At 35.4% G+C, this 11,809-nt stretch overlaps 1 protein-coding gene across 1 annotated transcript; it reads right to left on the reverse strand.

The window, feature by feature from the left end:
- Positions 1 to 8,698: 8,698 nt before the first annotated feature.
- On the reverse strand, positions 8,699 to 10,919 carry LOC139871127 (senescence-specific cysteine protease SAG39-like). Its single transcript, XM_071858867.1, has 3 exons — positions 10,417 to 10,919; positions 9,881 to 10,191; positions 8,699 to 9,197 (listed from the first exon to the last, which is right to left on the reverse strand). Exons 1-3 carry the CDS (start codon positions 10,853 to 10,855, stop codon positions 8,919 to 8,921), a joined length of 1,029 nt encoding a protein of 342 aa, XP_071714968.1. The 5' UTR covers positions 10,856 to 10,919; the 3' UTR covers positions 8,699 to 8,918.
- Between the last annotated feature and the right edge of the window lie 890 nt (positions 10,920 to 11,809).

Consider the following 11,809-nt stretch of genomic DNA (forward strand, 5'->3'; position numbering starts at 1 on the left):
AAATCGGAGACCTGCACTTTCTACCATAAAGTACTTCAAACGGCGCCATCTCAATGCTTGAATGGTAGCTGTTGTTGTAGGAAAATTCTGCTAACGGTAGATGTTGATCCCAACTGTTTCCGAAATCAATAACACATGCTCGTAGCATGTCTTCAAGCGTTTGTATCGTCCTTTCACTCTGCCCATCAGTTTGTGGATGATAGGCAGTACTCATGTCTAGACGAGTTCCTAATGCTTGCTGTAATGTCTGCCAGAATCTTGAAATAAATCTGCCATCCCTATCAGAGATAATAGAGATTGGTATTCCATGTCTGGAGACGACTTCCTTCAAATACAGTCGTGCTAACTTCTCCATCTTGTCATCTTCTCTTATTGGCAGGAAGTGTGCTGATTTGGTGAGACGATCAACTATTACCCAAATAGTATCAAAACCACTTGTAGTCCTTGGCAATTTAGTGATGTCATCAATGAAAACAATGACAAACTTGTCAAAGTATGGTCCACACACTCGGTTCATAAGGTCCATGAACACAGCTGGTGCATTAGTTAAACCAAACGGCATGACCATAAACTCGTAATGACCGTAACGTGTTCTGAAAGCAGTCTTTGGAATATCATCTTCTTTCACCCGCATTTGATGATACCCGGAATGTAAGTCAATCTTTGAATAAACAGACGAGCCTTGTAGTTGATCAAATAAGTCATCGATTCTCGGTAGTGGGTAGCGGTTCTTGATGGTAAGTTTGTTTAACTCTCGGTAGTCGATACACAACCTGAATGTACCATCTTTCTTCTTGACAAACAAAACAGGAGCTCCCCACGGTGATGTGCTTGGTCGAATGAAACCACGCTCTAAAAGTTCTTGTAATTGGCTTTACAGTTCTTTCATCTAGCTGGGTGCGAGTCTGTAAGGAGCACGAGCTATTGGTGCAGCTCCTAGTACAAGATCTATTTGAAATTCAACGGATCGATGTGGGGGTAATCCCGGTAATTCTTTCGGAAATACATCGGGAAATTCTTTTGCGACGGGAACATCATTGATGCTCTTTTCTTCAGTTTGTACTTTCTCGACGTGTGCTAGAATAGCATAGCAACCTTTTCTTATTAGTTTTTGTGCCTTCAAATTACTAATAAGATGTAGCTTCGTGTTGCCCTTTTCTCCGTACACCATTAAGGGTTTTCCTTTTTCTCGTATAATGCGAATTGTATTTTTGTAACAAACGATCTCTACTTTCACTTCTTTCAACCAGTCCATACCGATTATCACATCAAAACTCCCTAACTCTACTGGTATCAAGTCAATCTTAAATGTTTCGCTAACCAGTTTAATTTCTCGATTCCGACATATATTATCTACTGAAATTAATTTACCATTTGCTAATTCGAGTAAAAATTTACTATCCAAAGGCGTCAATGGACAACTTAATTTAGCACAAAAATCTCTACTCATATAGCTTCTATCCGCACCCGAATCGAATAAAAGGTAAGCACATTTATTGTCAATAAGAAACGTACCCGTAACAAGCTCCGGGTCTTCCTGTGCCTCTGCCGCATTAATATTGAAAACTCTTCCGCGGCCTTGTCCATTCGTGTTCTCCTGGTTCGGGCAATTTCTAATAATGTGGCCCGGTTTTCCACATTTGTAACAAACTACATTGGCATAACTTGCTCCGACACTACTTGCTCCGCCATTACTCGTTCCGACACCATTTGTTCCTTTCGTTCTGTTAACCCCTGGTCCGTAGACCTCACACTTCGCCGCGTTATGACCATTTCTTTTACACTTGTTGCAAAATTTGGTGCAGAACCCCGAGTGATACTTTTCACACCTTTGGCATAGCTGCTTCTGATTGTTGTTGTTGTTGCGGTTATTATTGTTGTTGGGATGATTGTTATAGTTGCTGTTGTTGTTGTTGTTGTTGTTGTTGTTGTTGTTGTTGGGCCGTTTGTTGTAGTTGTGATTGATGTTGCGATTGTTGGGATAGTTGTTACGATTATTGTTGTAATTGCTGTTGTTGTTGTATTGGTGATTCTTATCACCTTTTTCCTCCTACTTTCTTTTGACTTGCTTCACATTGGCCTCTTCAGCAATCTGTTCTTTAATTCTTTCTTCAATCTGGTTCACTAGTTTGTGAGCTATTCTACATGTCTGTTGTATGGAGGCGGGCTCGTGTGAACTTATATCTTCTTGGATTCTTTCCGGTAATCCTTTCACAAACGCGTCGATCTTCTCTTCCTCATCTTCGAACGCTCCCGGACACAATAGGCATAATTCTGTGAATCGTCTTTCGTACGTGGTAATATCAAATCCTTGGGTTCGCAACCCTCTAAGTTCTGTCTTGAGCTTATTGACCTCGGTTCTGGGACGGTACTTCTCGTTCATCAAGTGCTTGAATGCTGACCACGGTAGTGCGTAAGCATCATCTTGTCCCACTTGCTCTAGATAGATATTCCACCATGTTAACGCAGAACCTGTGAAGGTATGCGTAGCGTACTTCACTTTGTCCTCTTTAGTACACTTACTTATAGCAAACACCGATTCGACCTTCTCAGTCTACCGTTTCAATCCGATCGGTCCTTCGGTTCCATCAAATTCCAAAGGTTTGCAGGCAGTGAATTCTTTGTAGGTGCATCCTACACGATTTCCTATACTGCTAGATCCAAGGTTATTGTTGGTATGTAGCGCAGCCTGTACTGCGGCTATGTTTGAAGCAAGAAAGGCACGAAATTCCTCTTCGCTCATATTCAAGGTGTGTCGAGTAGTCGGTGCCATTTCCTTTATACAATAACTTGCAAACTTACAATACCGCTTTTTTTTACATATAGCATGAAATATAGCACATAAAACTTTGATACAAAGTAGTTGCGAAGATAATTCTAGTTAATAAATAAGGCGTTCAGCAAAGGCAATAAAGACACGTAATTCATACGTCCAGAAACAAGTCATGCATTCTAGTTTTACTAATACCACTTCCCATCCTTGGTTTTGTGGAACATAACCGTTGTGACCGATAGTAAGACAATGTGTTGTAACGTCGTCAAAAGGAAGAAGGTTACGTAATGACCAACAGACTCGTAATAACTTAAAAACCTCATTTCTTACCCCAATTACCGACTTCGTCACTTGTGAGAACGTTTTGTTTAATAGTTGTAGCCCGATGTTCTTGTTCTCACTTTGGTGAAAAGCGAACATTACTAACCCGTAAGCATAACATGCTTCTTTATGTTGCATGTTAGCCGCTTTTTCTAAATCACGAAGTCCTATATTCGGATATATTGAGTCAAAATAATTTCTTAACCCGTTGCGTAAAATAGCATTTGGGTTCCCCGCAATATATGCGTCAAAGTAAATACATCGTAACTTATGGATTTCCCAATGTGATATTCCCCATCTTTCGAACGAAAGCCTTTTATAAATCAAGGCATTCTTGGAACGTTCTTCGAATGTCTTACAAACTGATCTCGCCTTAAATAGTTGTGCCGAGGAATTCTGACCGACTGTAGACAAGATTTCATCAATCATGCCTCTGGGTAGGTCTCTTAAAATATTGGGTTGTCTATACATTTTGTGTTTTTATACTGTAAAATAGACAAGAGTTAGATTCATAAAAAAAATACTTATTAATACAAGCAATTTTTACATATATCATAAAGCATAAGCACACTATATTACATATATTACACCACACGAATACAACTATCTTATTCCGACTCGCTCGTTTCTTCTTCTTCGGTTTTGGGTTCGTTTTGCCAAGTTTCTAGGGATATATGATGTTCCCCTAATACGAGCCGTCGTTTTCCACATTGGTTTAGAAAAACCTGGTGGTTTAGAGGTTCCCGGGTTATTGTCACAACTTAAGAAATACGGGTGTTGACGATACATATAACGTTCATCGGGTTTGGAATCAAATTTCTCTATTTTTATGCCCTTTCCCTTATTGTTCTCTTTTGCCTTATTAAATTGTGTTGGGGTAATTTCTATAACATCATCGGAATCCTTGTTGGGATCCGATTCATCGGAGAATTGGTAATCCTCCCAATACTTTGCTTCCTTGGCGGAAACACCATTGACCATAATTAACTTTGGTCGGTTGGTTGAGGATTCTCTTCTACTTAACCGTTTTATTATTTCCCCCACTGGTTCTATTTCTTCTTCCGGTTCCGATTCTTCTTCCGGTTTCGATTCTTCTTCCGGTTCCGACTCTTCTTCCGGTTCCTCTTCGGGAACTTGTGAATCAGTCCACGAATCATTCCAATTTACATTTGAATCTTCATTATTATTAGGTGAGTCAATGGGACTTGTTCTAGAGGTAGACATCTATCACATAATATTAAACACGTTAAGAGATTAATATATCACATAATATTCACATGTTAAAAATATATAGTTTCCAACAAAATTTGTTAAGCAATCATTTTTCAAGTAAACACGGTCGAAGTCCAGACTCACTAATGCATCCTAACAAACTCGATAAGACACACTAATGCAAAATTCTGGTTCTCTAAGACCAACGCTCGGATACCAACTGAAATGTCCCGTTCATATTGATTATAAACGTTCCATATTAATTGATTTCGTTGCGAGGTTTTGACCTCTATATGAGACATTTTTCAAAGACTGCATTCATTTTTAAAACAACCATAACCTTTATTTTATCAATAAAGGTTTCAAAAGCATTACGTAGATTATCAAATAATGATAATCTAAAATATACTGTTTACACACGACCATTACATAATGGTTTACAATAGAAATATATTACATCGACATATGTTTCTTGAATGCAGTTTTTACATAATATCATACAAACATGGACTCCAAATCTTGTCCTTATTTTAGTATGCAACAGCGGAAGCTCTTAATATTCACCTGAGAATAAACATGCTTTAAACGTCAACAAAAATGTTGGTGAGTTATAGGTTTAACCTATATATATCAAATCGTAACAATATACCACAAGATTTCATATTTCAATATACATCCCATACATAGAGATAAAAATCATTCATATGGTGAACACCTGGTAACCGACATTAACAAGATGCATATATAAGAATATCCCCATCATTCCGGGACACCCTTCGGATATGATATAAATTTTGAAGTACTAAAGCATCCGGTACTTTGGATGGGGTTTGTTAGGCCCAATAGATCTATCTTTAGGATTCGCGTCAATTAGGGTGTCTGTTCCCTAATTCTTAGATTACCAGACATTATAAAAAAGGGCATATTCGATTTCGATAATTCAACCATAGAATGTAGTTTCACGTACTTGTGTCTATTTTGTAAATCATTTATAAAACCTGCATGTATTCTCATCCCAAAAATATTAGATTTTAAAAGTGGGACTATAACTCACTTTCACAGATTTTTACTTCGTACGACGTAAGACTTGGCCACTGGTCGATTCACGAACCTATAACAAATATGTACATATATATCAAAGTATATTCAAAATATATTTACAACACTTCTAATACATTTTGATGTTTTAAGTTTATTAAGTCAGCTGTCCTCGTTAGTAACCTACAACTAGTTGTCCAACGTTAGATGTACAGAAAAAAATTGATATATATTATCTTGAATCAATCCACGACCCAGTGTATACACGTCTCAGGCTAGATCACAACTCAAAGTATATATATTTTTGGAATCAACCTCAACTCTGTATAGCTAACTCCCACATTACTGCATATAGAGTGTCTATGGTTGTTCCAAATAATATATACACATGGGTCGATATGATATGTCAAAACATTTGCATACGTGTCTATGGTATCCCAAGATTACATAATATATTAGAATACATGTATAATACAATATAAGTTAGCTAGGATATGATTAATATAGATTTGTTACCAATTTTCACGTTGCTACAACAAGAAAAATTATCCAATCTTGTTTTACCCATAACTTCTTCATTTTAAATCCGTTTTGAGTGAATCAAATTGCTATGGTTTCATATTGAACTCTATTTTATGAATCTAAACAGAAAAAGTATAGGTTTATAGTAGGAAATATAAGTTACAAGTCGTTTTTGTAAAGGTAGTCATTTCAGTCGAAAGAACGACGTCTAGATGACCATTTTAGAAAACATACTTCCACTTTGAGTTTAACCATGATTTTTGGATATAGTTTCATGTTCATAAGAAAAATCATTTTTTCCAGAAGAACAACTTTTAAATCAAAGTTTATCATAGTTTTTAATTAACTAACCCAAAACAGCCCGCGGTGTTACTACGACGGCGTAAATCCGGTTTTACGGTGTATTTCGTGTTTCCAGGTTTTAAATTATTAAGTTAGCATATCATATAGATATAGAACATGTGTTTAGTTGATTTTAAAAGTCAAGTTAGAAGGATTAACTTTTGTTTGCGAACAAGTTTAGAATTAACTAAACTATGTTCTAGTGATTACAAGTTTAAACCTTCGAATAAGATAGCTTTATATGTATGAATCGAATGATGTTATGAATATCATTACTACCTCAAGTTTTCTGGATAAAGCTACTGGAAATGAGAAAAATGGATCTAGCTTCAAAGGATCCTTGGATGGCTTGAAAGTTCTTGAAGCAGAATCATGACACGAAAACAGTTCAAGTAAGATTTTCACTCGAAATAAGATTGTTATAGTTATAGAAATTGAATCAAAGTTTGAATATGAGTATTACCTTGTATTAGAAAGATATCTTACTGTAAATAAGAAAGATTTCTTGAGGTTGGATGATCACTCTACAAGATTGGAAGTAAGCTAGCAAACTTGGAAGTATTTTTGATTTTATGAAACTAGAACTTGTAGAATTTATGAAGAACACTTAGAACTTGAAGATAGAACTTGAGAGAGATCAATTAGATGAAGAAAATTGAAGAATGAAAGTGTTTGTAGGTGTTTTTGGTCGTTGGTGTATGGATTAGATATAATGGATATGTAATTTTGTTTTCATGTAAATAAGTCATGAATGATCACTCATATTTTTGTAATTTTATGAGATATTTCATGCTAGTTGCCAAATGATGGTTCCTACATGTGTTAGGTGACTCACATGGGCTGCTAAGAGCTGATCATTGGAGTGTATATACCAATAGTACATACATCTAAAAGCTGTGTATTGTACGAGTACGAATACGGGTGCATACGAGTAGAATTGTTGATGAAACTGAACGAGGGTGTAATTGTAAGAATTTTTGTTAAGTAGAAGTATTTTGATAAGTGTCTTGAAGTCTTTCAAAAGTGTATGAATACATATTAAAACACTACATGTATATACATTTTAACTGAGTCGTTAAGTCATCGTTAGTCGTTACATGTAAGTGTTGTTTTGAAACCTTTAGGTTAACGATCTTGTTAAATGTTGTTAACCAAATGTTTATAATATCAAATGAGATTTTAAATTATTATATTATCATGATATTATGATGTACGAATATCTCTTAATATGATATATATACATTAAATGTCGTTACAACGATAATCGTTACATATATGTCTCGTTTCAAAATCATTAAGTTAGTAGTCTTGTTTTTACATATGTAGTTCATTATTAATATACTTAATGATATTTTTACTTATCATAATATCATGTTAACTATATATATAACCATATATATGTCATCATATAGTTTTTACAAGTTTTAACGTTCGTGAATCACCGGTCAACTTGGGTGGTCAATTGTCTATATGAAACCTATTTCAATTAATCAAGTCTTAACAAGTTTGATTGCTTAATATGTTGGAAACACTTAATCATGTAAATAACAATTTCATTTAATATATATATAAACATGAAAAAGTTCGGGTCACTACAAAATGAACAGCTTCGGCAATGCATAGTTAATCGATAGTTGTTCAAAGATTACTCCAGGAGAACTAAACGATGCAAGTCCTAAAATTCCATGTGCATTAGGTATCGACAAATTCGGAAATCCATCCTCAAATTTTTACTAGAGATTGATTACAGATTCGAGAACAAACTGATTACAGATCTGGGTTCCTGAATACATGATTGAGCTGCATGAAAAATCAGTTCGCATTAACATCGTCATTTGATTCATGAATTTTCAGAGTTAAAGTTTATGTCCGAAAAGTGAAAATCAAAATCGAGATGATTCGGGGATGTTCAGGTTATAAATCTAATTGATGAACGTTACGTGATGGATTTACAACATATTTCATGAAGAACTCGTGACCTGAAATCAATCAAATCGTGAAATCAGATTTCAAGTTCATGAGAAACCGCCATGGTTGTTTTTCATCAATTTTGATTTTTGATGTTGTATTAGCTCAAAGTTCTTCACAAAAAAGGTTAAACGAGGTGCAGGAATGATCTGAAATCAAGTTTGAATCATAACTTGATCAACCGTTGATCCACAAATTTTTCTTCAAATGTTATCATGAATTGTTACCTTCCGTATACAATATCTGGATATCTAGATTTCAATGACAAAGCCATCTGTATAATTATAATTATAACAAGATTTCTAAAGAGTACAATTATGAGGGACCAATGGCATTAAAAATTAATATAAATGACTAGCCTGCAATATTTGACAAACATGAGGGATCAATAATGTAATTTTTTCTAGCAGGTGACCTGAAGTTTACCTGTTGTAACAGGTTAACTACATACAATAGAACAATTTAAATAGTTGAATGCATACAATAGGAGATCTGAAAGTTGGATGCATACAATAGGAATTTAGTGAAAGTTCGATGCATTTTCAAACAATTTTCCCATATCAATATACCATTTTTTTTTTAACTTTCAAACTATACAGTCTATAACTATAAACATTTTTCATTGACTGGTAACTAATTTTACATATAATCAACCCAATCTGAAGCTGAATCTATATAATAACAAGTTCACACTTATTTACAACATATTCAACAATCTTCATATATACTTCAATAAGTAACTTCAAATGGGATAAGATGCATCCTTAGCGATACCACATAATCCTTCTTTAGCCTCAACATCTCTTTTGATTCGTATATACCCATTCTCCCCCCATGATGGACCCCATGAGTTCTTCATGAGCCAAAACTTGGTCCCATCAGTTGTGGTCCCGTATCCAACCGCAGTTATAGCATGATCCAGTTGAGTTCCACACGTACCGCTAAAAACCCCACCCGAATATAATTGAAAATCATATCCACTTGCATCAATTGCAACAGAAACAGGTTGCTTTGTAACAGCCTACATCAATCAAATTGTATTCTATGAGTTTAGATACTAGATTGAATAATACCTGCATAGATATACTTTTGAGTAAATTATACCATTAGTCCATGTGGTTTATCCGAAATTATACCGGTAATCCTTTTCAATAATGGTTGATATAGGACCAGCACCGTGCGTTTAAAAATCATAGGTACTACGAGTTTAATTTTTAAAAGAAAAGGACTACGGGCAAGGTTTGAGAACTCGGATCTCGGGGAGATCTCGTTTGGACAATTTTAGGGCGATCCCGGCATCTCAGAAAAATCTCGGGGAGATCTCGGAGATTGTCTTTTTAGTTTTTTAGTATAAATTTATAAATATAAATAAATATATCTATATTTATATACAATATTTTTACGTAATTTTGGAAGAAAAAATGAGAAATGAGTTGAAAATTCGAGAAATTACGAGATTATACAAGAAAATACGAGAAATGAGCAAAAATATTCGGAAAATCGTGACTTTGACCAAGTTCGACCCTACTGACTGGGAAATCTCGGGAGATGGACATCTCATCTCAGTTGGCATCTAAAAATGAGATTTTGGGGAGATTTCGGGGAGAAATAAGGAGATTTACAACACTGACTACGGGTATAATTTTAACTCTATATTTTTCCATCAAGTAGCCAAAAAAACATAGCAAAACATAAGTTTTTTACTTGAAGCAGGGCCTTTTCATTGTTGGCCGGAATTTTCTCATAGCCGGAAATAGTGGCTGCTGGGACGGCAGATTTCTTGGTGTTACACACACCATCTTCTGCTGAGTATGGATAGACGGATTCCGCACTTAGGCCGTTTTGTTTTTCAATGAACTCAAAGGCATTTTCCATAAGACCTCCTTCACAACCTTGATCAATACCATTAATATCACAATCAACAAGTTCTTGCTCGGACAACGAAATTAGTTTTCCAGTTTTGATCTTGGTGAGCCCTTCCACAGCTGCTACAGCCGAAAAAGCCCAACAACATCCTGTTTTAAAATACTAGAAAATGTTAGGCCAAATAGACTATGAAATCGAGGATAACATAATAGGACAATTTTATTCGTTGAAAGCACAATTTTAAACAATTTGACAAATTATTATATATGTTTTAGCCCAACCTTAGAACGAGTTACTCATTGATTTATAAACAAATAGGTAAAATTTGTCTCCCCTTATCGGGATGCACAGTACAAAAATAAAGATAAACTTACCGCAATCGCCTTGGTCTTTAACGGCTGTTACAGCCCCTTCCTTTCGCCAGTCTACTTCATCAGGAACCGCACTAACATTAGCATACCGAAAAGAACCCAACACTTCATTTGTAAGTAGTCGTTTCCTGTAACCATTATGGGAAGCACAAAATTCATCGTTCGTTAAGTCAGCGAACTTATTAACTTCAAGTTTATAACCCTTGTCAAGGCGTCTATTGTGTGCATCTACAAGCGCAACGTTGTTTTTAAATATTTGGAATCGGGCTTGTTTTTCTTTATCATCTTTATAAACACGCCCATGATGAGTCATCCACTGTTCATGTTTAGCGAGCATGATTGGGTCATCGAGGGTGCGTGAGGTGGCTTGGAAGACCATGGCCACTAGTACAAAGGCCATGATCAAGGTCAAAGTCAAACCTTTTTGGCAAAAGTAAGTCATGTTTGATGTTTGTTAGTATTAGATGATAATACGGAGTACAAAATACTTATTGTGTGTAAAAGGATTGGTGTGCTAGTGTGGTATGTGCATGAATGGGGGCTTTTATAGACAACAGTAGGTAACAGATACGTGTTAAGATTTTTTTTTGCTAACGGATTATTCATGTGAATATTATATTATATTAATTATCAAATATAAATGAACCCACCCTTCTTCTCTAGTGGTTCACCCCTTTGCACTTGTGCATTGGGATGTGGGTGAGGAGGTCTCAAGTTCGAGTCCCTCCCCTTAAAAATATTCGTGAGATTTATTTCCTGAAAGCCGAATTGTTTCGGGGAAGGTTTTACCGACCTGTATACAGGACCCAGGTCCGATCGCCTGCCCCTCGAGATGGTTTAAGGTTCGGATCTCTGTAATGCGGTTCGAGTTTCCTGCCCGAAAGCGCGTGCGTAGCAAATGAGAGTATTCGATGCCAACAACTTGCCTTTCAAAAAAAAAAATTATCAAATATAAATATAATACTACCTCTGTCTCATTCCAATAGGTCATTATTCTATTTTGGATTGTCACATTCTGATATTCCACTTCCATAAATAGAAAGAAAAGAAGATATTTCATTGGTGGATCTGGAGAGAGAAGATATTTCATTGGTGGAGAAATGAAGTTAGTGGAATTTTCTAAAACTACGAGTTTTTTGTCTGTGAATTATTGGAATGAGACGGAGGGAGTAGGAGTAATAAAGAGTTTTATACGAAGAACAAGCGCAAGCTCTACAAGTGAGTCTTGTAGCCACGGTAGATACAATCAGATTCATTCTTATATAATTCAAGGCACACTAATTGAACGAGTAAGTTCTGACATTAAATTAGTTTTAGCCAAAATAATAATTTTAATTTTTATACTAATTTAAATTAAATATTAATATTAATATTAATATTAATATTAATATTAATA

This window comes from Rutidosis leptorrhynchoides, chromosome 1 (genome assembly GCF_046630445.1).
Source record: "Rutidosis leptorrhynchoides isolate AG116_Rl617_1_P2 chromosome 1, CSIRO_AGI_Rlap_v1, whole genome shotgun sequence".
In the NCBI taxonomy this organism is placed as follows: Eukaryota; Viridiplantae; Streptophyta; class Magnoliopsida; order Asterales; family Asteraceae; genus Rutidosis; species Rutidosis leptorrhynchoides.

Excerpts from the sequence above, each read along its gene's own strand:
- LOC139871127 (XM_071858867.1), bottom strand. The coding sequence starts at position 10,855 with ATGACTTACTTTTGCCAAAAAGGTTTGACTTTGACCTTGATCATGGCC. Across the intron at positions 10,192-10,416 it reads TAAAGACCAAGGCGATTGCG|GATGTTGTTGGGCTTTTTCG; the intron begins GTAAGTTTATCT and ends ATTTTAAAACAG. Across the intron at positions 9,198-9,880 it reads ATGAAAAGGCCCTGCTTCAA|GCTGTTACAAAGCAACCTGT; the intron begins GTAAAAAACTTA and ends TGATTGATGTAG.